The 26,692-nt window shown below is 41.2% G+C and overlaps 1 protein-coding gene across 3 annotated transcripts in view; it reads right to left on the bottom strand.

Annotated features, from left to right (window-relative positions):
- Positions 1-26,692, bottom strand: part of LGR4 (leucine rich repeat containing G protein-coupled receptor 4) — a 100,261-nt gene that overhangs the window by 36,749 nt on the left and 36,820 nt on the right. For all 3 annotated transcript variants that reach the window (XM_036428502.2, XM_045577933.1, XM_045577932.1), the window contains exon 2: positions 12,451-12,522. In XM_036428502.2, coding sequence (XP_036284395.1) covers positions 12,451-12,522 — 72 coding nt within the window. The remainder of the gene's footprint in view (positions 1-12,450; positions 12,523-26,692) is intronic.

Genomic DNA, 26,692 nt, shown 5'->3' with positions numbered 1-26,692 from the left:
TCTGCCAGCCTGATCACCACCTAACCACTCTCCTACCAGTCTGATTGACGCCTAACTGCTCCTCTGTTGGCACCTCCCTCCCACAACTGCCCTCCCTTGCAGGCCTGGTCCCCCCAACTGCCCTCCCCTGTAGGCCTCTGACTGCCCACAACTACCCTCCCCTGCCAGCCACCTTGTGGTGGCCCTCTTTGACCACACAGGGCAGCCATCTTGTGTGATGGTTTAATTTGCATATTACCTCTTTATTATATAGAATATGTGAAAACTGAATATGTTTTATGAACATGCATTAAGAACCCTTATTATGGAGATTCTCAAATTTTTAAAAATAGTCTTCATTTACAGAAAAGAGGACAATTATTTCATATACTCCCCACACATATTTGATTCCTAGTCAGGGCACATGCCTGGGTTGCAGGCTCAATCCCCAGTAGGAGGTGTGCAGGACGAAGCTGATCATGATTCTCTTTCATCATTGATGTTTCTATCTCTCTCACCCTCTCCTTTCCTCTCTGAAATTATTTTTTCTTAATTAAAAAAATAATAAGCTTATTCCTGCTAACGGTAAGGCCATCTAGAACTTGTGCAATACTAAAAGAGCTCATTCAATTCAAAGAAACTTATGTTCCACCTACACCAGTTGGCCTTTGTATCTTCCACTTCCTCTTATAGTAACCCACAGAAGACGTATTTTATGAGTAAGTCAATAAAAACCTTGGTAATAGTTATATTTCCTGAGCAAAGTTATCCTGACAACCTAGTCATTTATTCTCTTGCAATGAACACATGCCCTATCCACCCATATGAGGAAATACAGCTTTAAAAATATTATTTTTACAGCTTTAAAAAATTTTTACAACCAACATCAATTTGACCTTTTACTACAGGCCAAGCACCACAGGTATGGCAAAGAAGGTACTGAGTTTTCCTAAGACATTTCTCATTTCATTTCTTATAAATGAGGATGATTCATTAAACATAAAACATCAATGGAAGTTAGTTTTTACATAGTCTGATAAGGTTTCTCACATCAATAAATAAAAAATAAAAAATCCTTTGTCTTGCCTGGCCAACATGACTCAGTGATTGAGCATCGACCTGTAAATCAGGAGGTCACGGTTCAATTCCTGGTCAGGGCACATATCCCAGTTGTGGGCTCGATCCCCAGTGTGGGGCGTACAAGAGGCAGCCGATCAATGATTTTCTTTCACTGTTGATGTTTCTACCTCTCTCTCCCACTCCCTTCCTTTCTGAATCAATAAAAATATATTTAAAAAAAAAGAAGAAGAAAAGAAGTCCTTTGTCTTAACCTTCTCTCGATTTCAAGTACAAATATGTGGTTACTATCACCAAAGGTCATACAGAACAGCCTCTGGCCTTAGAAAAAAGTCAGTGCATCCTGACACACCAACAGCACAAAATCACAAGGCCCTTCATCCAGTAATCAGGGGTGAGGAGCAGAGAAAGTGTAAGATGGATCTGGAAAAGAAAAACCAGGGAAGGCTTTCTATCACAGAAAGGGCTCAAATGAACTGTGTAGAATGGGTGAGTAGTACAGAGAGGAACCGTGGCAGGCACTGTTGGTTGCTTACTATGTAGCCATTCATGTCTTCCTGATAGAGCCTAGATTTGTTCAAATATCTTCTCCTTTACAAGACAGCTTCATGATTAAACTATGACTGGTCTTAGCCAACCATGCTGGTTCCATACCTGTGACTTGTTTAGGGAAGGGACCAAGGGTATCCCTCAGCGGTGAGGTAAAGGGGGTTCTTTTTCCTCTCTTCTCCTTATCTGAGTCTAGATTTTTAAAACTGAATATTCATTAATTTTATGATCATTTTATTAATAAACCAAATATGTCTATGATACAAATATTTCTAGCATTTCCAACATAATAACCTTTGATAGACCCAATATAATATCCAAGAATAATAAATCATAATATATCAAAGAATATTGATTAGTGATATATATATATATATATATATATATATATATATATATAATAAGTAGTGAATAGGAGAAATAAGGAACAAATTCTGAATTAAAGGTTCTATTAAAGCACATAATATTGTGTTAAATAAGTATAGCCTGGCTTAGAGTGAATGATACATGAAAGAAATGACTTAGTCTATTTCCTTGCTGAAAAGTTCAAATGTGCTAGCAGAAAATCAAATCTGTTTTCACTTACTTGTAGTCACTACTATTTTTAGTCAAAGAACAAATCATCAGCTTTGGTTAAAATCAATTAATAAACAAGCCAGCAAACTTCATCTGCCTCTCTCCACTTTCTGAATCTTGTGTCAAACACTTTAACAACAAATTGCTTGATTCTCCTGCTTGGTTTCTTCTAGTCTCCTATGAAATCCTGACTTTTCCAAACCAAATTCTGAGTGCATCAAATCCTTCATCTTCTTGGCATGTAGGCTACTAATCACTATAAGACCAAGTTACAGAGCTGGTTCTACCCTACATTTAAATGACCTAAGCTTTAACTGGGACCCTTCTCTTCTTTAGCCATCTTTTGTTCATTTTGCATTGACCCAGATATTCCCCACAGTGTGTCTAGTCACTAGATTCTAGTGTGTTGCCATAACAATGGTTTCTTTCTCCCAGGCATGTCTTCTTTCCCCTTTCTGCTTTCTTTGGGGGGAACTTCTCCGTCCAGGTAATTCTAGTGAGGATAAGGCCATGACCCAGGCTTGGCCCTACCATTCTGAACACAATAGAGAGACTGGTTCAAGATCAGGCACATGAGGCAGGTCTGGCCAACCAGAGTCCTCCTAGGAGTTTTCTGCTGAAAGTAGGGAGGAAGACAATAGATATCCATTTCAGATTTCAAGATGCAAGTATGTGCTTGGGGTTACCAAAGGTTGTGTTTCCCAGGATAGGGAGACAGGCTATTTGCAACAGAAAAGAATGAAGCCAAAATACAAAAGTAGAGACAAGTGAATCTAAGAAATGGAGAGCATGAGAAAATGTATAACCTTTAACCCTGAGATCCAGTACCCTGTGAAGCCAGCCCCACCTCTGGCCCTTCTAGTTCTACATGAAACACTAAATCCTCTATTCCGCCGCAGTTGGGTTTCTGTCTCTGAAAATCCCTATGGACTCCTGTTAAATACAGTCCATATTCCAAGCTCTATCTTCTGTCGAAAAAAACAAAAAAAACAAACAAACAAACAAAAAAAACCCACCAGAAATCACCTACTAGCTGTCCCCAAATGCCTCTTCTTAGTGAACCTCTCCCAACCCTACTGAAATGATTGTTAAAAAACTTAAATTCCAGGCCTTTTCTCAATATCTAGCCATGGGCCCCTTTCTCCAGCTTGTCAAAGCTGATTCTTCATTTGTTGTGAAAATCCTCTCCTCCCACAGCTCCTGGGGCACAGTTCTGCCCTAATTCTCCCACTTCTCTGGCACTTGGTCTTCTTCCCACACCCTGAGTCAAGTGTTTCCCAAGGAGTTGTCTTTGGCCTCCTTCCCTTTTCATCTGCCCTCTCTCCCTTGGCAAGCTCTTATAATCTAATGTTCCCAGCAATCACCTCAAAATAAAAGACTCCACAATCTATAACCATGATACTCTATTCTGTAGTCTACATCCATGAATCTCTATTCTCAACTTCATACCTATATTTACAGATGCCCCTACCATATCATACCAAACGTCAACATGTATATTCAAAAGTGCACACAATATCATCTCTTCTGAAGCAATTTTTATTTCTGTAGTCTTTAATTTTGTCAAAGCACCAACAGACTCCTTAAAATTAAGTGTTATTGATGACACCCATCATCCAAGCTGAGATGTCTCTTGATGCTACTTCCACAACTTCGCTCTTACTGCCTCTCCTCTGCCCTAGTTCAGATTCTCATCATTCCTACCTGCACCATTGCCATTAGCATCTTCCTCTGTCTCCCCGTACTCTCTCCATTCCAGCCATCCTACTTTCTGCTATGAGATGACACTGATTGAAGGTCATAGGTGATCAAGTCATTTCCTAGCTCAAAAACTTCCAACAGCCACTTCAGCGTTGAAACTCCTCATTAATCTGCCAAGAAAGGCCCTCAGTCTGGCCCCAGATTCCTTCCTTGTTTCTTTCCCATTACCTCTTTTCAAGAATTCAGCGTGACAACCAAACCAAGCACCACAGCATTCCTAATACCTACCCCAGTCCTCTCCTTAGCCTTGCTCATGCTCCTTTGTCCTTATCTCCTCATGAAGAACTCCCACCATCCCTCAAGGCTCTCCAGAAATGCCAACTCTTTGATGAGGTCTTCCTGAATGTTTCTTGCTAGAAGTTACTTCCCTTCTCCTTTGAACTCCCATTACTCTAGTGCACTGTTCATCTCTCTTAAAGGCAAGAATCTCATTAAATTCAACACTGAACACAGTGTTTTATCTAACAAGAGTCTGTTGAACTCATGAACTGCCTAAGTCTTTCCTCATCCTCTCCTCACCTACAGTCAGAGCCAGAACTGAAACCAAGTCCATTACTAACAAGCTATGTGACCTTGGGAAAGTTACTTAACCACTCTGAAGAAAAACTCAGCCTCCCCAATAGCAAATTTGGAACAAATAGAGCTCACTGAGTATATGAGTTAAAACAAAACAATCTTTGTTCTAGGAAGTCCTATTCAATACATAGTACATCCAGTTGCTAGAAGGTTTATTTCTACTTCTCTCTTTTTACCCTTAACTCCCTTACATGAGCAGTCCCCAAATAACACAAGAAAATGGGATGAATCAGACTAGTTATACTTCTCTGTGAGCTCACTATGTACTTCCCAACAGTAAGGGCTATTAAGTCGCCGTACCAAAGCACTATAAAGTAGAATAAGAGAATGCTTCCAAGAATATATTTTGAACTGTCATATATTACCAGAGAAATCGAGCAACTCTTTAACTTTTACTGGGAAATTACTGCAGTTGATAGAGCTTATCCGACAAGCCTTCACCAAAGAAGTGTTAAGTGAGTCAAATTTTATTTACTTTTTGAGTCAAATTTTAGAGGCAAAAGAAATCCCTTGTATTAGAAGAGGACAATAATCAGCTACTTTCTACAGTTCTAAACAACCCCGTAAGACTATCTGAGACCACTTAAACATTTCAGAGATGGGAATATAGTGGGAATGACAGTGAGCTGCATAGGTCTGATTCCGGCTCAGGTACATACTCACTGTGGTACTTTGGGCAAGCTACTCATCTACTACTGGGCCTTGATATTTTAATCTGAAAATGGTATGGCAAGACAAGAAAACTTCACTGTAGGAAGAACTCTTCGTTAATAAATTTTGTATTCAATGAAATGACTAAGGGAAATGTTGGGCAGCCAAACCACCTTTGATGGTTAGCTATGGACATACGTAGAGAGTAGGTAATAGTGAGTGGCTGGTCTCTTAAGTTCCCTTCCACTCCTGTGCCTCTTGAGGCAACATTGTGGCTTAGAAATTAAGAAGACTTGAATCACATCCTGGCTCTGCTATTTCCTATACGACCACAGTGAGTTTTTTACCTCTCTAAAGCCTCCACGTTCTCATCTATAAATTGGGGTAATAATAAATTCTATCTACCTCATAGGGATAGAGGCCTTGTGAGCATTAAGTCAGGTAGCATGCATTATGTTTTTAGCACATAATAAACTCTTAATAAATATTGACTGCCATTATTTCTCTTGCACCCTAAAATAATTTCCCTTTGCCCAACTTGACCAATTTTAATTCTATGCATGAACTCAGATAGAGACCACAAAAATTAGTTTTAAAAATTTAAAACAAATTCTCAAGACAATAATCAGAGACAACTCATGTCGATTGTATCTTGAACCAGAAATTTGTTTCTCTTTACTATAAAAAACATTAGTGAAACAGTTGCTAAATTTGAATAAGAATTTCAGATCAGATAAAAATATATATCAATGCTAGTTTTCTGAATTTGACAACTATGCTGCAGTTATTTAAACAAAAATCCTTGCATTTTTGGAATAAGCAATAAAATACTTAAGAGGTAAAAGAGCATGATGCAACTTACTCTCCAATAGTTCTGAAAAATGTACATATACTTTATATGTTTTGGTGTGTGTGTGTGGAGAGAGTTAACATTTGGGTAATCTGAGTAAATGGTATGTGCAAAAATTCTTTATGCTTGCAACATTTTGTAAGTGCATTTTATATATGTGTTATGTGTGTGCACATATACACTGAATAGCCAGATTATTATAATCTCTGAACTCATAATAATCTAGCCACTCAGTGTGTGTATACACACACACACACACACACACACACACACACACACACACACACATACATAAGAGGCCTGGTGCATGAATTTGTGCATGGGTGGTCCAGCCAGCTTGGCCAGGGGGAGGGGGCATGGGTGGCTGACTGGCCTGTCTGCTGGTCAAACTCCTGGTTGAGGGGACAATTTACATATTAGCCTTTTATTATATAGGATATACACTGATGGCCAAATTATTATGCGTTCCAAGATCATAATAATCTGGCCACTCAGTATATATTCTGCATATGTATGTGTCAGTCAATACTTACAAATTACTAAACTATTTAATTTTGGCCCACTGTTTATATTTGATTTGAAAATCTCCCAGTTCAAATTATTTGCTAGTCCTCTTTTGAAAGTAAAGCCTCCATTTAGAATTAATTGTCCTACAGATGAAAAAAACAAACAAAACGAGAGATCTTATATCAGTGTTCAGAGATCCAAGCTTCACTTTAGCATTGTGAAGAGTTCTAGAGTCAAAGTACATTTTGAAACCAATGACATTATTCTAGTCTTATAGTATGTGTTAAACAACAACTGCCAAGTGCCAAAGTTGGCAATGGTTTCTATTGCTGTTGCAACATCTAAGCGCAAAGTAACATCCACAGATTTTTCCAGTGGTCGCCTATGGGAAAGCAGTTGGCTATGCCTTCTACTGTTTCTAATTAAATCAATTTCACAACTCCACATATCAGCCATTCTCCAAATGTCTACCAATGCCCCGACAGGTCTCAAGGAGAGCCCCAAATAGTTGTGGCAGCGTCACAGCAGACAACAAAGCCGGTCGAACATTTTCACCAAGAATTCTGACTTTCCTTTCACATCCTTAACACAAACCAATATTGGCCCTCTCCAACACCCATACCCAAACCAAACAATCTCTCCCCCAAATACGTTAAGAGAAAGAAAGACTTCAATGTTTAAGAGGCATAGTAGACTAGCATGTTATGGTCCTGAGGCATGTGGACAAAAAATCACCCCATTTTTCCTTCACAATTCTACAATAAGGAGTCCCATGTTACATGGTATAAAACTGAGGTGCAAAACTCAAGACCGTCCCAAGATTTGCACTTTGTATGTAGAAGTAGAGCCAGACCTGTGTTTCTGTATCCTCTGGGGAGAGCAGGGTGTAATCACTGGGTTATGATGTTTACAAACTATAAAACTTTCAAAAGTAGGTTAAATGTGAAAATAAAACTGGCAACAATAGTTATTAATATTAAAGTACATTTCACTTAAAAATGCGGGTGAAATATTTCCCTGAGAAAACACGCATGTCACCCAGTGCTCAGAAAGCACAGGGCTCTAGGGATCTGATTTCAAGTCCCAGCAAAACTACCAACCAGCCTGTGAACTTGAATGAGGCACTTGACCTCATCAGCTTCATTTCTGCTTTTATAAAACCGCTTCTCTGCACAGTTATGAGAACGAACTTTTGTACATTGTAAAACTCGATATGCATGCTATTTAGCATCATTATTGTTATAAAACTGAATTCTTCATGACCCACGCTGATTGGCTCTCAGGGTTCCCAGTCTCAGTGAATGTCATTCAGAGCAATAAGTGTAGCTTAATCCCCATTACTCACTCTCCTATCCTCCTTCAGGAGAAAAGTCTAGACTCCTCAGCTTAACCAGTCCCTCATGATCTGGCCTCATCTCCTGACATTTTCCTATCTTTCAATATTTCAAATGTTCCTGTATTCCAATAGGCATCATTAACCATTTCAAATATCCCAATGCTTCTGAAATGCCTACCTCTGTGTTTCTGCACATGCCATCAGGTTCTTTTTGGAACACCCTTAATAGCCAACCTCATTTGGCTACTTCCCACGTGTTGTTCTTCAAGACTCAGCTGAAGCTATTCTGGGAAATCTTAAGTCCTACAGTCCCGAGTAAGCCTGCTGCTTTAGGCTTCCCCTGACCCTGCACACATGTCTGTGACAGTCTTCACCACCTCTGTGCCAAGTGTCCATTCCATCTCCTCCTCTGGACCAGCCATTTCCAAGCGGTGAGCCGCAGCATCTTTAAAATATGCCATACCTGACCATTCAGTCAAGGGCACTGGCTTCTTTTCCCTTAGATTGTCAAATAAAAAAACGACAACAGCCAACACAACAATGGTTATCTGGTGTGAATGAATCAAAATTATACCTATTTTTTTTTTTGTCAGATCGGCAAAAAATATAACCTGTGTGTTGGTGTGCCATGAGATGAAAAAGGCTGAACATCGCTGCTCTAGACCATTATGGTCCAGTTGAACTTCCTGCAATATTGGAAATGTTCTATACCTATATTGTCCAATACAACAGCCACTAGCCATTAGAAAGATGGCTCGTTTGATTCGAGAGATAAGTGTTCAATTTTATTTAATTTTAATTATTTTCAACCTAAACTTAAATAGCCACCTGTGGCTCATGGCAGTGCTGCTGGATGGCACAGGTCTATGTAGACTGTCAACTCCAAAGGCCACACTGATGTGTCTTGGTGTCCGTGGCCACCACCGGATCTGGCAAATGGAAGGATTCAGTGTTTGTTGAAAGACCAAGTGAATATGTAAATATCTATAAACACGCTCACATATAGTTGGGAATTGATCCCACACAATATTCAAAGCATTCTGGGTTATCATAAAATTTGGCCAAGATGATCACATCTTGTAAAGCGCACCTCATTAAGTATCATGGAAAAACCCACCCTCCGTGAAGCATTCGTTTCTCCACAGGGACTTCAGCTTCGCAGTGACGCTTAAATGACTTCCAGATGACTCCTTGATTAATGGTCCGCTGCTTATGAAATATTACAATAGCCATGGCAGCATCATTTTGGAATGTCAAAATCAACTACAATGTTTTATAAAGAAAATACATGGATGTGTGCTTTTTTAAAAATCATACTTATATTAACGTGTGTGGGGGGGGGGGGGAATCCCCTTGAATACCTAAAGTATTCCTAGAGTATAAAAGACTACTCTGACCTCTTTTTTGAAATTAACCCTCAGCTGCCCTAACTGAACATGTGTGTTTGTGTGTGTATATTTTTAAAATATATATTTTATTGATTTCAGAGAGGAAGGGAAAGGGAGAGACAGAAACATCAATGAGAGAGAATTATTGATTGGCTATCTCCTCCAAGTCCCACACTGGGGATTGAGCACACAACCTGGGCATGTGCCCTGACCGGGAATTGAACTGTGATGTTCTCTGGTTCATAAGTTGATGCTCAACCACTGAGCCACATTGGCCAGGCTGAATGTGTTTTTGAAATCCTGTACAATATTTGGAGAAAGTGTCCTGGATTGATTTGATGGGCTCCAGTCACTGCAATAGCAGAATACAGAGAGAACATGACCTTGCTCCAAAGTACAAGCGGACACATTCAATTTGGTCCCAATTAAAAGTTTCAATTGACAGCACTCATGAGCTTGACAGAGGCTTGGTCATTTGAGATTTCAAGAAATCTAAGATGTGAACATCACAAAGCTGAGCTTCAGCAGGTTTGACTCCACACCCAAGTCCTCACTACGAACCTCTCAGAGTGGAGCCAGCAGTCAAAGGCTCAGCAAAGGGGGTCTGCACACCCACCCACCCAAAGGAAGGAGAGCTTCTCCAGGCCCCACCTGGGGCGCCACACCTCCCACAGGGGCATCGGATGGCTGGACAACCGCTTGTTAATGTCCTTTCATTACATCATTACTTCTATCAAGGGAGACTAATCCTAAGTCTGAAACTATCCATACATATAAAAGGCTAAGCAACCGGCCAACTGGCAGACCAGCTGGTAGCTATGACGTGCACTGATCACCAGGGGCAGACACTCGGCGCAGGAGCTGCCAAGCAACAGCAACTTGCACTTGCAGAGTGCCCTCTCACGCTCTGGGACCCCTCAGGGGATGTTGGGCTACCCATTTCAGCCTGATCCCCCCCGAAGGCCAGGCCGAGAGATCCCACTGCTGAAGGGACCCCGCTCACTATGCAGACGCCCTTCCAGCCCCAGCGCTGCCCCAGGTGTGGCTGGCTGGAGAGGGACTGTGGGAGGTTGGCCCAGGGCGTGTCTGGCCCAACTCATCCAGTCCCACCCCGCAGGCCACCTTCTAACTAATGTGCTTTCAATGTGTACAAATCCATGCACTGAGCTCTAGTATGTGAAATAAAAAAGGATAGGCCCTCGCCAACTGGCTCAGCTGGTTGGAGCATCTTGTACTCCAAAAGACACAGGTTTGATTCCTGGTCAGGACACATACCTAGGTTGCAGGTTCAATCTCTGGTTGGGGCACATGCAGAAGGCAATGAGCAAACGTTTCTCTCTCACGTTGATGTTTCTCTCTTTCTCTCTCTCCCCACCTCTCTCTCTAAAGTCAATGAAAACATCTTTGGGTGAGGATTTAAAAAAAAAAAAGGAATAGGTAAAGTACCTTAAAGCTGGATCAGGAGAAATAAGGAGTTGGGCCTTCAAATACATAGTTCACTCCTTTTAATTTCGGTTCAAAATTTTAATTAAAAGTAAGTATTTATTACAAGAGAATGAATGTTCACTAAAGAAAAATAGGCTAAAATGAAACATACATTGAATCCTTTTATCCAAAGATAGTATTTGCTATATATGCCATTGCTTTTTTTTTCTTTTTAATAAAAGTAATTTTAAAAGAGTAAAATAAGTAGAAGCTAGCATTTATATAACCTCTGTTTCATGGACCGTCATTCAGCATCTATTAACTCATTCTGTCTTCGCCACACTACTACGAGGAGGGACTGTTGCTATCTGTACCTTATAGACAAAGAAGCCCAGCTGAGAGAAGTTAAGTAAGTAACCTGACCCAGTTCACAAGCTTGGAAGTGAAAATAATCCCCGTTCAGTTTTGGCTCTGGGAACATTATGTTCAACTAAGTAGTGTGGGAAGAAAACTTTCTCCTTCACTTTATTAAATCCTTAACTGCGACTTCAATACTCCGTCGGAAGCAGGGAACACACCCTGTTTTTGTGTTATATTTTATTCCTGTACCCGGGCTGGGGGAGGGGCCGAGCTAAGACAGGAGACATTCACGGACTTGCACCTAATACTCAACAGCTGGGTTGCAGCACTCAAATCTGTAACAAGAATTTAGATTCCTCAGGGCTGTCTCTCTTTGATGTGAGTTCATATCAAACTGTAATCTTCTTACCTCCGCATTCTACATAATCAATTAGCTTGGTCATGAAAAGCCTATATTTAACTTGATTCAAGTCTGATTTTACTTTTTTTCCACCTGGCTCCGTAAAATATAACATGTAGTTCCCGATTCCTGTAAAACCTAAACGTGCCTGTTTTGACTAGGAACCGCAAAAAAGTGGGGAGGCCAAAAACAAAACGGAGGTTAAAACAAGGGGAAAGATACTGTCCACAATGGACACCGTTAAACTGGCAATGTGAGATGCAACTGATGAGTTCAGAGACATTCTTAAAGGCAAAGGTGTTCTTCCAGTCACAGAGAGTGTTCCACGCCTCCACCCCATCCCCAAAGGTCACCTGGCAAATGTCCAAAGGGACCCACACTCCATTTTCTGCTCTCTCACGTCAATACTGTCGGCTGCACCAGGACCCTGAAATGCCTTGTATTATTCTTTATCGTCCTGTTACCCATACAGCAACTGCTCTGGCAACAAGGGTAATTACCCAGCAGCCTTATCTCGAAAGAGCACTATAATTAACTTGTGTCACTGCAGCAGCATTCGTGGTTATAATAATTGCAGCAAAAAAAAAAAAAAAAAAAAAAAAAAAAAAAAAAAAAAATGTCTATGGACATAGCAGTTTTAGTTCTGGCTTTCGAAAACAACTTCAGCTTATGTTGCTCCTTAGATTCCACATCTGAGTGAGGTCATGTGATACTTGTCTTTCTGTGACTGGCTTGTTTCGCTTAGCGATACAAGATAGATAATACTGTCCAGGTCCCTCCATGCTGTCTCAACGGGTAAGAATTCCCCACCACCACCACCACCAAAAAAATAACTTCAGCAATTACACTAAAAAAAATCATGTTTGTTTCCCTCCAAAAAAGCCTGATTTCCTTTGCACAGAGCCCTCTGAAGCTATCTGTATGTCCCCTAACAGGACACATTAGACTGTCCCTGTTGTAAGCTTCCAAAGAGAATAGAGAAAACAAACACAACAATTCTCCCTGTGATACTTACAGCTCCTCCAGAAAAGGGAAGTTCTTAAAAGCATCTTCTGGTAATTGAGTAATGTTGTTCATGCTGATATCCCTAGAAAACAAAACAAAGAAGTTTGTTAACTCAGTGACATTAGACTTGAAGCATTTAATTCAACAGAAAAATAATTAGGGGTGGTGTGTTTGTAAAGAAACAATAAAAATGGGCATAAAGACAGACAAGGAACAGTCATACATTGGCTTCAGGATGCAGAAAACAAGAGAAGTGAAATCTTTTAATTTAGAAACATACCCAAATTGTCCCCCTTAAAGGATTTGTGGGGAAAATGTCTCAAACTACATACAATGAGTGAGCCTGGGTGGCTTCCCAGTGGTATTAAACGTGCTGTATCTGATTTAAAAAGCAATAAATAAGCAAATAAGTACCCGAGGACGTGATGCAAAAATAATTTTGCTGGCAAGGATGGCTTCGCTTAAGCCACCATCAGGAACAATAAAACAGGTCCTAGCTGTACCCTCGTCATATTTCTGCAAAACCTATAAAAGTCCTCCAGGTAATAGCTGTGAGTGGATTTCATTTTTAGCCTATGAACAGATGCGGGCTGCAGACAAGTGCCTACATGACAGGTATGCAGTCCTTTCCCAGTTCCTCCTGATAGAGGCAGCAGAAAGGAGAGAATCACTTGACAATGTAGCGCAACCATTAACTAGTTCCAACAGCTAAAAGCTTTGTTAACCATTTCCTTCTTCCCTGGCCACTGCCTGTTAGGTTGGCTTTCCCCTTCCATTCTCTACTAAACATCAACACCATGAGGGACAGGTGGAGGCAGCCTCAGGAGGGACAGTCCCAGCATGCAATGGGTTGGTTGCTTCATGCAGGTTCTTCTGCCTCTGGTCTCATGTTAGTCTATGGCTCACCCCGCAGGTCTCTCCTTTCTTCAATTCATCATGAAAATTCACATGTGTGACCTTCCCTCTACCAGATTAGACATGTTGGTATAAGAGAGTGTAAGAGAGCCTAGCTGGTATGGCTCAGAGGTTGAGCACTGACCTATGAACCAGAAGGTCACGGTTTGATTCCCGATCAGGGCATGTGCTCAGGTTGGGGGCTTGATCACCAGTGGGGGGTGTGCAGGAGGCAGCTGATTGATGTTTCTCTCTCATCAATGTTTCCCCCTCTCTCTCCCTCTCCCTTCTTCTCTGACATATATATAATAAATAAAAAAGAAAGTGTAAGAGAAATCAAGCATAGGAAAATCAGATCACAGTAACACTTCGGTCAGATAAAATTTTCTTTTGAAGGACGTGACAACCTCAGTGCCAAGGTAGGAGACTGCCTTCCATCATCTTCCTTCTCACTGGAATTTAGGAATGGAATTGCATTCCTTCTAGTGACTAGCCCTTCCCAAGGCAAGTTTGGAAAACTTTGGGAACAACAATAAGTGTAGCACCAAAAACAGCAACCACAGTAACGGGTAACATCAGACTGCACATAAAATCGCACTTTACAAATGGGGAAGCTGGGGCTTACCGAACTAAATACCACTGAGCAAGTGGTGTAACAGGAGAGGTGAACCCCAGTTCATGATCTTAACTGCAAACTCTGAGTCTCCTAAGTATCATCTGAGTCCTTCAGTGATAGTCAAAATGAAAAGCAAACCCTCTGTCCCGGTAAGATTTTTTAAAAGGAGGAATACTGCCCCCAAGACCTTGGCACAATCCTCAGGGAATCTCAGGAAGAGCATTTTTGCTTGACAATTAAAACGAGGACTATATGCTCTAGCTGGTTTAGCTCAGTGGATAGAGGGTGGCCTGTGGACTGAAGGGTGCTGGATTCGATTCCGGTTAAGGGCATTATGTCTGGGTTGCGGGCTCAATCCTCAGAAGGGGGCATGCAGGAGGCAGCTAATCATTGATGTTTCTATCTCTACCTCCCTCTCCCTTCCTCTCTGAAATCAATAAAAATATATAAAACACACACAAAAAAATGAGGATTATAAATAGCTTTAGCAATTCAGGACCATCATACAAATTTCCTAGAACATGAAACTCCTCTGAGATGAATCTTATGACAATAGAGGTTCAAATGCATTCCAAAATTTTCTATCACTGAAAATGACTCACATTCTATTAAAGGTAACTTAAAAGAAAAATAAAATTAATATACATCCCCAGGACTAACTCTCCATATCCACAAACTAATATATGTTAAGCAATTATTTATATACTAGAGGCCCGGTGAATGAAATTCATGCATGGGGTGGAGAGGTGTCCCTCAGCCCAGCCAGTACCCTATACAATCTGGGACCACTTGAGGGCAGTCAGACTCCCAACTGCTTGCCTGCCTGCCTTCCTGATTGCCCCTAACCACTTCTGCCTACCAGCCTGATCACCCCCTAACCACTATCCTGCCAGCCTGATTGATGCCTAACTGCTCCCCTGACAGCCTGGTCACCCCCAACTTCCCTCCTCTGCAGGCCTGATCACTTCTAAATGCCCAAACCTGCTGGCCTGATCTCCCACAACTGCCCTCCCTTGCAAGCCTGGTCCCTCCCAACAGCTCTCCCCTGCTGGCCATCTTGTGGTGGCCTTCTTGTGCCCACATGGGGGCAGCCATCTTGTTTGTTGGAGTGATGGTCAATTTGAATATTACTCTATTAGATAGGATATTCTTTATGAGCCCAGGCTTCAACACTACTTTAGTCAGCTATCATTATGCCCGCAGAGGGGAAGGAGGACCACCTGTGTTTCTTCAGACACTCAAGCAAGGGTACTGGAGCAAAAACACCAAAATAGGGGTCAGGACAAGCAGGCCCAACTCCCGGCCCGGCCACACGGCTGCTCATCCTCCCAGACCTCGGTGTGCTTATCACTACGACGAGGGAGTTGACTGATTGGTTCGGTGGCTTCCAAGCCTGACCTTAACGACTCCCATGATTCACCTTTTTCTGTGGTTTCATGGAGGGGCACACCCTTCCTGATGAAAATACACATACTTCATTTTATGGAAAGGGCATGTTTCTGGGGGGGGGGGGGGGGAATATGCCATTGTACAAAATTGAAAGGCTACAACTTCCCCATTATGAAAGGGAGTCACTCCCACGGTAAACACCTGCGGCCTTCACCACGGAAATCATTCTTAAGACGACGACAAGACTTCCAAGCACACGGAAAGGCAAACTAATAATGTGAGTGGGCAGCGATTCTATAAAATGTCACACAATTTTGGGGCTCTCGAGTCACTGCAATAAAAGGAGGAGGAGGGATAACCGTAATTTATTACTGTGCGGAGGGAGGCCCTCGGTGCAGCTGCCTCTCGGGCTGGCACACCCGAGCTCAGGTGCTATCACAGTAACAGAAAAACTGATTAATTGCCTCACCAGAAAAAGACACGCGATTGGAGAGACTCTGCACCACTCTATTCTCTGCGTTCCAATTTTTTAGAACACATACACCTCTGTGATTCTCTCCCCCCGTCAGCGTAACAAGACGTGACAGGTCGTTTTGCTGTGAGCTAGAGAGGCAAATTAGGGGACCCCGTATTTACAAACTAATATGGGTTCAACAGGACAGGGGAGTTTTGTTTTAAAGCCGCAGATGGAGGAGCAACACTGGTTTTCATATCGTCCCCGGTTTCACACGCCCAGAGACCTTCTCTCTCTTCACAGGTATTTTTCTCTCATACTTTTTTCGGGCTTTGGTTATAACACATTCTGTGGGTGAGGTGAGAGAGTGGGGTGGGGACGGTGCTACAAGATGTTATCTCCGGAGAAGCTCTGGAAACATGTGGTTACAGAGTAGAAGGTGGGTGGGTACTCATTTAAAATAATGAGGGCTAATGGTGATAAACAACCTACAGACAGCCTGCAGAGCGGATCCCAGACCTGACATCACCCACAGCGGGCAGCGAGCTGCTCCGGGCTGGAAAGCATGCTGGCGGAGATGAGGTAACTGCAACGACATGGGAGCCCTGTGCCCCTAATTACACGGAGAGCCGGCTCAGAAGCCAGAGAAATGATGAAAATACATAAATAAAAGATGGGTAGAAAATTTTCCAACTAGAAAATGCACCTCCAGCTCGGTGCCCTGACATTCATTCATTCATACGAGCAATAGTCTTCCTGGCAACATCTGAAATTAAACCAGTGATTTCCCATCCCGGGTTCCATAAAGACAAGAAATGTAACATAAAAACAAAAGACAAAAATGTCATCATCCATGGCCAGAGCACTACCAACTCATAAACACCTCTGAAGAGTAATTTCAAGAGAACCGATGGCCTTGCTTGAAGGTAGGCAGCTGGGGAAGTTGGAGTGTACAGGCCTGGGAAGCAGATGGGCAAGGTTTAACCTGTATGCAGATTCACAACCTTGGGCGAGCTGCTCCTCTTTTCTGATTCCTAGCTTCTTTATTTGGAGAAACAGAAGCAGTCATAACTAAAACTTGTAGGTTGCTATGAAATCAGAAAATGGCAAGTCACCCATAAGAAGCTAAGGTATAGATATGTAGGTTTTATTTCATCGATGCCCATGTGTTTGAATCAAGTGGACTATGAGCAGGCCAAGCATCATACCGCCTTCGGTGGCCTTCCTTTCCAAAAGAAACCCTTTTTATACAAGACACACACTAATTGGTGCAGAAGACCTGGAACCTGGAGTTCTTTCTTCCTACAAAACTACACTCTAAACCCCACATCCCCAAGTGCCGGAGATTTTAAGCCAGAAGGGCCCTTCAAGATAAAATACTTCAAGTTTTAAAAATTTTAAGAAAAAAAATTAAGGCTCAGTAGTTGACAAGAGTCAAGCACTCTTAACAAACAAAAATGAAAGAGAGAGAGAAAAAAAACAACTGCATTCTTATAAGAGATTTTAGAAAGACAAGATAACACAATAGCCATTTAAAAACTATCAGGATGACCTCAGGTTAGTGATAAAGAGAGGTTAGAGCCTTGACCGGTTTGGCTCAGTGGATAAGAATATCGGCCTGCGGACTCAAGGGTCCCAGGTTCGATTTCCTGTCAAAGGCATGTAGCTTGGTTGTGGGCACATCTCCAGTGGGGGATGTGCAGGAGGCAGCTAATTGATGTTTCTCTCTCATCGATGTTTCTAACTCTCTATCCCTCTCCTTTCCTCTCTGTAAAAAAAAAAAAAAAAAAAAAAAAAAAAAAAATCAATTATATATATATATATATATATATATATATATATATATATATATATATATATATATATAAAATAAGAGACAGGTTAGAACCTAGAACTCTTACTTAGTGGGCAGGAAAATTCTCCAATGTATCTTTTCTATACATAGTTGCTTGAATGAATGTTTTCTATAAATAAGTGCTTGAATGTATCTTTTCTATGCATATTTATTTGTTTTGTAATAGGTTCATTAGAGTCAGGCCTCTCAGTACACTAACTGGAGCAGAGTATACACCTGTATGTTATACCCACACAATGCAACACTCCCCCAGTTTTACCACAGAGATCAGAAATACAAAAACACGTCAAAAACCCCACCACCACCACCACCACCACTAGAAAAATAAAGCTGAACACTCAAACACCAGTAGTCACTGGTTTCAAATTTAAAATTTAAAGGGTGCAATTGTCTAATTGAAACTGCTAAATCTCCCAGTGGTTAAACTCTCATCTTTTTCCCCTCATAAAATTTACTAATGCTAAAGTATCTAGAGAGTAAAGAGGAACATCATGTTTCAACAAGGTACCTTTTAAAAACCCTGTAAAGGGCTCCCTAAGCGAGCCTAACCTGTTTGCCGGTGGCCAGGCGCATACCACTGTGGGCTCCGCCACTGCGTTCTTGCTGGCTCTGGACCTTTTGCCACGGAATTATTTCGTTTTAAATCTGCTATAACTGACCCAATGATATCTAAATTTGAACAAGCCCTCCTATTGGTATTAGATACAATTATACTGCTGCTGCCACATCGCTGACTGTATCTCAAATATCACTCAGGGTTTTAAAAGTCAGTGAATTACCTATGTTCGAGAACACAGGGTTCTCCAACATGTTCTCTGGAAAAGGCTGGTGATGTCTTTTAAAGCACCCCACACACGTTGATAATGACTGAGAACTCCTGTTAGTCCAATGACTTTTCTAGGGTCTTTCGTCATCAACCAAAAAGCTCAGGCCAATCTCCAGTTAACAGATTTGTACAGGATGAGCAAAAACAAAAACTAAATTTAGAAGTGCCTCCAGTGGAACAGATTTGAAGGGAAGGTATCTCTTGTCCATAAGTAATATCCACACATATACTTTCTGTGTTCTAGTCAAAGTCTATGAAGAGTTTAATTTCTTTTCTGACATTAATCCATATCTTTGGACAAGTAATCTTTTTCTCCCCACCTTTTTATAGTAACAAAAATAACCTATGTTAATTGTTCTTAAAAACAAACAAACAAACAAACAAAAAAAAACCACAGAGAAAACCATCTGAAATATCAATATCCAGAAACAATGACTGTCATAGTTCATGGGTGTCATTATAGATTCTTTTTCTATGTGTGATGGATTCTTTTTACAAATATGAAACCCCATAGTCCTGAACATATTTATCTCTAAGATTCCTCCCTTCAAAAATAAAAAAGTCATCTTATATCTTTTAACAAAAGTGTAAATATTAGAGTCTAATATATCTCAATGCTATATTTTTGGCAGGCCATACATCTTTGCTACTGGAAGCCACCACGTCCAAAGTAAAAGAGGTCAATTAAGGATTTTCCTTTACAAGAGAGAAAGAGATACACTGTCACCCACTTAACAAACATATACAAAGTATCTATTATTCATTTAGGTACAAGACACTATGCTGGGATGGTGAGGCTTTTAATCAAAATGCAAGTTCACAGTTCCTAAAAAAATTGTTATTAAAATCCATCAGTCCACTCTATTCTTGTTATTAAGACAGTGTTGTGATGTTCCATTAAATTTAACTTTTTAAGATGCATTACTGCATTCCAAAAGCAATAGAAACTGTTACATATACGTGAAGAATCTGTTCTTTAACACTGCAGAAATGGGGCCAAAACAGTATTTACGCTATTTTGGTCAGATTTTGATCCAGAGATATTTTTCTGACCTTACATGTTTTGGCACTGCTAGAATCCAACTCGATGTCACAATAGATACCCTTCTAAGGCTGCAAGCAACGTTTCTATTCATTTTAGGCAGCAGGATACACCGGCTCCATGTTTCCTAGCATTTTCTCTGGTGTTTCAAGCACAAAGACTCAGTGCTTTCCAGCAGAAAGAACCCAAAACTTGCTTCTCTGCAGCCTTGCAATCCTTAAGAGGGTAGCTGTTACAATCACCATAGCAACACTTCAAAATAAATGTTCATTAATACAGAGCCAAAATCATCATCTAGTTAAGATACTTGAACATCCTAGTATATAATCTTCCTAACAACACAGAAAGGCTAGAGAAAACACCAGCTTTAAATCTTAAAAAAGAATAAAAATTAAAACTTTCTGCTATAGGAGATACTAGATTTAATCCATTTATATACTTTCGTGGATTAAAGCTTTTATTGTAAGGCCTTTCAGAATTTTTGCATTCAAAGCTGTATTCCCTTTGTTAAGAAAATGAAGAGACATGCAATACACTTGGTGAAAATATTTGCAAAATGTCTGTCAGATAAAGGATTTGTATCTGTAACATAGAAATAACTCTCAAAACTCAATAAAAACAAATAAACCTGATTTTAAAGTGGGTAAAAACTTCGGAACAGGCATTGCACCAAAGAAAATTACACAAATCACAAAAAGCACACAAAAAGATGTTCAACGTTAGTTGTCAGGGAAATGGAAATGAAATCACCATGAGCTACCACTATGAGAAAGGCCAAAAAGTAAAAAATAACAACAGTTGACAATACCAAGTGATGGAGAGGGCGGGGACAACTGGAGCACTCATACTGCTGGTGGAAGGGCAAAATGGTACAACGACTTTGGAAAAACCGTTTGGCAGTTTCTTATAAAATTAAACAGGTTGATGACCATTTGACCCAGCAATGCTACTTTCACTGGTTGGTGAATAAAGAAGCGTGGGCGTATCTATAAATGAAATAAGAACAAGGAGCAGACTATTGGTACCAAGAGCAGCAAGGATGAATCTCAGACAACTTGTGCTAAATCAAGGAGGCCAGACCCAAGAGGCTATCTACTGTGTAATGCCATTTTCATGGCATTCTGGAAAAGGCAAACTTTTAATATATTTTTATTGATTTCAGAGAGGAAGAGAGAGAGAGAGACAGAGACATCAACGATGAGAGAGAATCATTGATCCACTGTCTCCTGCACGCCCCGCACTGGGGATAGAGGCTGCAACCCAGGCACGTGGCCTGACAGGGAATCAAACCCGAGTTTGATAGGTTCATAGGTCAACATTCCTGGTTCATAGGTCAACACTCAACCACTGAGCCATGCTGGCCCAGACCAGGAAAAGGCAAACTTTTAGGGACAGAAAACAGATCAGTGGTGGCCAATAGGTGGGAGGATGGGCTGGGAGAAAGGCTGACTACAAAGGGAGACCTTTTTGGGATGATAGCAATATTCCACATCTTGATTTTGATGGTGATAACATGATTGCATACCTTTATCAAAAATTCCTAGAACTGTAATTAGAAAATGCAAATTATGTGTAAATCAAACCTCAATACCTATGTTAGCCTTTTAGAAATAAAAGCACATGGTATCACCTCCTCCGACTTCTCCCACAGAAAAAAATAAGTTGTCTATGGCTCGAGGTCCTCTTTCCCAGCTCTATCCAAAACCAAATCATTTGAGGCAGGGCTGGCTTGAGTGAGGAAAACCGCAGTGCTTTCTTTTCTTTCCTTTATTTATTTATTTTTTTTAGGTTTTTGGTTTGGTTCGGTTTTTCCAACACTCCTCTACACTTGCCGCAGGACACTGGGTCAAGCCTCTTCCTCCTCTCTATTGAGCACCCATTAGGTTTGTGCCAAGTTCGAGGCATCGGATATAAAAGACAAATAGGACATAGTATCTACCCTCAAGAGCGTCCCGAGGCTGTGAACGAGGCAAAACTAGAACAACAACAAAAAGTGCTGCGATCCCTGCAGCACAGCGGGGCAAGATGCTCGGCCACATCTTCCCTGAGCTGAGGTGTCAAGGTCACCAATTACAGGGAGCCGCTGTTTCGACCTGTGGCCTCCCTCCCGAGGTCCGCATCGTGTCTCTGAAGAGATGCAATTGGCACGTTGAGCAGGAAAAATCTTCATAAAGCAAGACCTTGCTCACACAGGGTGCTTGGCATCCCTGTTTCCCTGGTGCACTGAGTAGTGGAACCAAAACATTCCCCAAACACTCCCAACCTCCCCTTAGGAAGCTGCTAGTACAGACAGGGGATAGGAAATCTATTTGGTAGGTGGCAAATGGCATTTTTAAAAAGAGAAATGATGGTTAACATCAACATTAAAGTGCATCACATAGAAAAAGGTAAGTTGTTTTTTTTTTATGGTAATTATGTAGATTTCCTGTTTGTATGACAGAGAGAGAGGGAGAGAGAATGTAGTCCTTTCCCTGGGTTCATAGGGGGAAAAATGTTGAAAACCTCTGAACTAGGTAACTTGTTTGTTTGGGTAGAGGGTGCCTTCCAGGCACAGGGAAATATCATACATGAAAGCACGGCCAAACGAGATAAAACCAGAATATAGTCAACAAAGATAAAGCTCTCCCGGAAGTTGACATTTACAAGCAGTGGGGCTACCAGTGGCCAGAGAAGCTATGACGACCAGCAGGAAGTACATCCCAAAGGCCTTGCGCTGACTTCTGGAAACCAGACCTTCATCCTAACGGCATGGAAAGCTGCCAGGGGAAATCCAATTCTACAATACAACAAGGTCAAGCCTGCTGGAGAAGGCTCACTGGGGCAGCCATGTATCACAATGGGATGCAAAGAAAAGAAACCCAGCTCCTCTGAGACGCAGCCTCCTCTACTGTAACATATTGTGTGCTTCCAAGGTTCTTTCCAAATCTATCATTATGACTCCTACTTTGGCATCACGGCTCCCCCGCATTCCATGCATAATTAGCAGAAAATAAGAAACCCTTAGATTCATGGTTTTCCTATCTGTGTAGGCACATTTGCTGGGGGTTAGCAAGTGTGTGAATGAGTACAGACCTTAAACATACCCCCTTTCAGAATTACAAGGGTTTGGCAATTAAGAAAGACGCATGACATCATCTCCAAAGGTAATATTTTATGCTGTAATTGTTTGTGCGCTCGGTGAAGCAACACAGCCCAGGAGACAGTTAAGGGTGTGTCCCCCAAGGAGATGCTAACCCGACAAGTTAGAAATGAGAGTGAACAGAGCACCGGGGTGTAAATATCATACCGCAAGTGGAAGGCGTGTAGGGCTGCAATTACACATCCTTAGAGCATAACTTTAAAAAAATAAAACTAGTTAGGCTCCTCTCCATATTTTTCCACCATTGAAACAAGTTCCACTTTTTGGGGAGGACTTATTTGTTTTGTCTTTTTAAAAATATATGTATTTTATTGATTTTTTACAGAGAGGAAGGGAGATAGAGGGCTAGAAACATCAATGAGAGAGAAACATCGACCAGCTGCCTCCTGCACAGCCCCCACCGGGGATGTGCCCGCAACCAAGGTACATGCCCTTGACCGGAATCAAACCTGGGACCATTCAGTCCGCAGACCAACGCTCTAGCCACTGAGCCAAACCAGTCTCAGCTGTTTTTGTCTTTTTAAGCAGAGCCCCGTTTTTTAAGTGTGGGATGTGTTCTCAAGAGAAAAGTAGAAAATATTCTAAATCTTGAGCCATGTTTACTAAATGGCAAAGAAAAAGAATACCAAAGACAAAAAGGATATTGCTTTCCTTTCTATTGCTTTCCTTTCTATGGCTTGGGATCACATGGAACAGTTAAGGGTTAAACTATAATATTCCTTTTTTTTTCTTCTTGCTACTTAACGGGTGTTCTCAGGCATTCTTTGGGCATCAACAGCTGTTCTGGTTACCCTAACGATGACAAAAACAGTGCTTATTACCAGCCAAGACACACAGACAAAATGCTATTTCAATAGTCCATTTAACATCAATAAGAAGTATTGTAAGGATTGTTGTCTGGGCAGATTAGAAACACTCAATTACTTCATCCGAGCAAACAAAATGCACTATTCATCAAGGAATCAATCCAACAGCATTTATTATGGTAAATATTCTAATTACCTAAACAGTTTAGGTCTTACTATGGTGACAACTTATTAACACCACTAATAGGAAAACATTACTTCATCATAGCCCAGCCTTCAGACAAGCACTCCTACAACTTCTGCTTCGACAGTTACTTTTTAAACTACAGCTCGCAACTAATTAATGGTTTGAGAAATTGTTTTCGTGGGTCATTGCCAGCTTCTTAAAAAAAAAAATCTGAAATCAGAAATAGAATAAAACAAACACATGTCAGAATGCATCCAATGTGGTAAAAAGGTAAGTTTGTTTCAGGAAATTTTGTTTCTGTACGCGTGTGTTTCTGTCCTTCCAACTGCAAGGTCTCAAGTTCGCATACTCTGTCCCTTATTCTCAAGTTCACACAGGTATTGTCTGTGAAATATAGTCAGAACCATGTGTTCAAAGAATTGGCTGTTGGGGCCAAATAGTTCTTTTTTCTTAAATTATATTTTTATTGATTTCAGAAAGGGAGAGGGATAAAGATAAAAAACATCAATGATGAGAGAGAATCATTGATTGTGTGCCTCCTGCATGCCCACCACTGGGGATTGAGCCTGAAAAATAGGCATGTACCCCTGACCGGAATCGAACCTGGGACTTTTCAGTTCGCAGGCTGATACTCTATCCACTGAGCCAGATTGACTAGGGCGCCAAATAGTTCTTACCCTTTCATTCAAATGAGAGTCAAAACTACAGCTGCTTTCCTAGCACCACAAGGGTGGCCGAATGGGTTTAGTAACCTCTAAAGTCTTTCTTCACCTCGGGCCACACCCTGCTACGTTCATGTTTCAGTGACACTGGCTCTCTGAAACTGCCAGGAACTGCATGCACGGGGGAATGTTAGAATGGGCTCCCCTGAACTTTCTTTATTAAAATAAAGAAGAGCGACACATAGACATGCATTTAAAAGACTTCATTACACTACTATTTTCATCTGTTTCACCAGAACTGGCAATCACTAAGCCGAGTTAAGCAAAATTTCTATGTGGCTGTCCTGGGTTCTATTGGGATCTTTAGAAGTCTATGGTAATATCTTGACATTTTTCACTTATTGTGTATAAAATGCTTACAAATAACCTGATGAAACCTTCCTTAGATTATGCAATGATTTAGAGAAAGACCAAAGCTCCTTCCATTTATTACATTCCAATAAATCCCCTCTAATGCCCCCAAATCCAAAAAGTTCCTCCCAAACACATAGAAGCATTGACTGTACATCCAATCATCATCTCAAGCAAGAGGAGCTTCAATCTCCAAGTCACTGAGGCGCTGATATCACTATGTTGAAGCAAGAGGAAAACTCTAACTGATGAGCCAGTCTCTACCCTGAGGCCAGCTGCCAAAGGTCAAGGCCTGCACCAGAGGCAGGCGCTCTGGGATTTCACCATCCTGTAGTGCGGGCTTTGTGGGGCAATCACTTGCCTCCGGGCCACAAGGCACGTAATACTCCTCCCAAACACACACAGCACAAATTTCCCCCCTTTCCCATTTGATGGCCATTTTTAAAAAGGCTTGTGAAATGTATTCTATCTTTAAAGAAATGACTCAAAATTGTAACTGGGATGATACAATCATATCTGACTATAAGACAACAGACAACGATAAGGATGACTTATAAAAAGTCATTGAACAGCCGAAACCAGTTTGGTTCAGTGGGTAGAGTGTGTCAGCCTGCGGACTGAAAGGTCCCAGGTTCGATTCCAGTCAAGGGCATATACCTTGGTTGCAGGCATGTCCCCAGTGGACGGTGTGTGTGTGTGTGTGTGTGTGTGTGTGTGTGTGTGTGTGTGTGTGTTTGCAAGAGGCAGCTGATCGATGATTCTCTCTCATTGATGTTTCTGACTCTCTATCCCTCTCTCTTCCTCTCTGTAAAAAAATCAATAAAATATATATTTTTAAAAAGAGTCATTGAAAATACTTTCTTGGAAATGACTTACAACTCATTTAAGTCACTAATGATTTCTTCTACATAGAGGAGGCTATGCAATCACATCTGAGATGTCCCTGGATCTTTGGGAGCAACAATTCTCAAAGCTGGGTGTGTGACACTCCTGAAGAGCTCCACCTGTGACAAGGCCCTGAGTTCCAAAAAGTCCCCAAACTAAAGAACTTCAACTCCTTTCAATTTTTGTAATCAATATGGGTCCTATGGGCCTTTAGGGCAGGGTCTGTGTTTTGCTCATCACTGTGTCCCAAATGTGCGGCCACAGTTGAATGAATGACATACCAGACACTGTGTTAAATGATTTAACAGTCATAGCAACAAGTGCTTACTTAGCTTTTCCAAAAAAAATAAATTTTTAAAAAGGCTTAATTTTCCAACTATTTTTTTAAAAGCCTGGCTGCAGGAGAAAAGAAAGCAAAGCATATAAAATACTCCCAATCTTTACAGGTGACACCTGAGCTGCTTCTGGGACCAACAAGAACACAACATTTCTTATGGACAGTGAAGAGCGTTAATGACAGATTTCCTCCCAGTCTACTGCTCTAACCAAATAATCACCTTACACAGACACACATTTGGGGAAAAGCAAGAGAGAGAGCAAAGCATTCATTTAAATACAAGCTCCTGGATTTAAAAATAGCTTGGGGGGAATGATGTAAAAATTAATTTCAGTAAAACTAATTTTTCTTCCTCAAAATTTCAAAATACAGGCTTTGTCCTAAAAATAGCATCTCACAAAACCACTGAACTAGAAAGCATTGTGGTTAAAAGTTCTTCCCAGAAGCCAGGCCAAGAGCCCTGAGCTCAAATACAGCTTTGCTCTTTCACTAGTTGCATATCTGTGGCAAGTCCCTCCATCTCTCTGTGCCTCAGTTTCTTCAGTATAAGTGGAATCGCTAACTCTTCTCACTTCAGAATATGGCTGTGAGGATTGGATGATGTGGTCTCCAGCCAGTGCATGCACAGTATTAGCCCATAGCATGCACTAAATCCAAATCAGCTATTATTTACTAGAGGCCCAGTGCACGAAATTCATGCACAGAAGTTGTGTGTGTGTGTGTGTGTGTGTGTGTGTGTGTGTGTCCCA

The sequence above is a fragment of the Pipistrellus kuhlii genome, unplaced genomic scaffold, assembly GCF_014108245.1.
Source record: "Pipistrellus kuhlii isolate mPipKuh1 unplaced genomic scaffold, mPipKuh1.p scaffold_m20_p_9, whole genome shotgun sequence".
Lineage (NCBI taxonomy): Eukaryota > Metazoa > Chordata > Mammalia > Chiroptera > Vespertilionidae > Pipistrellus > Pipistrellus kuhlii.
The sequence above is the reverse complement of the archived record's forward strand: the minus strand, read 5'-3'. Positions and strand labels throughout refer to the sequence as shown.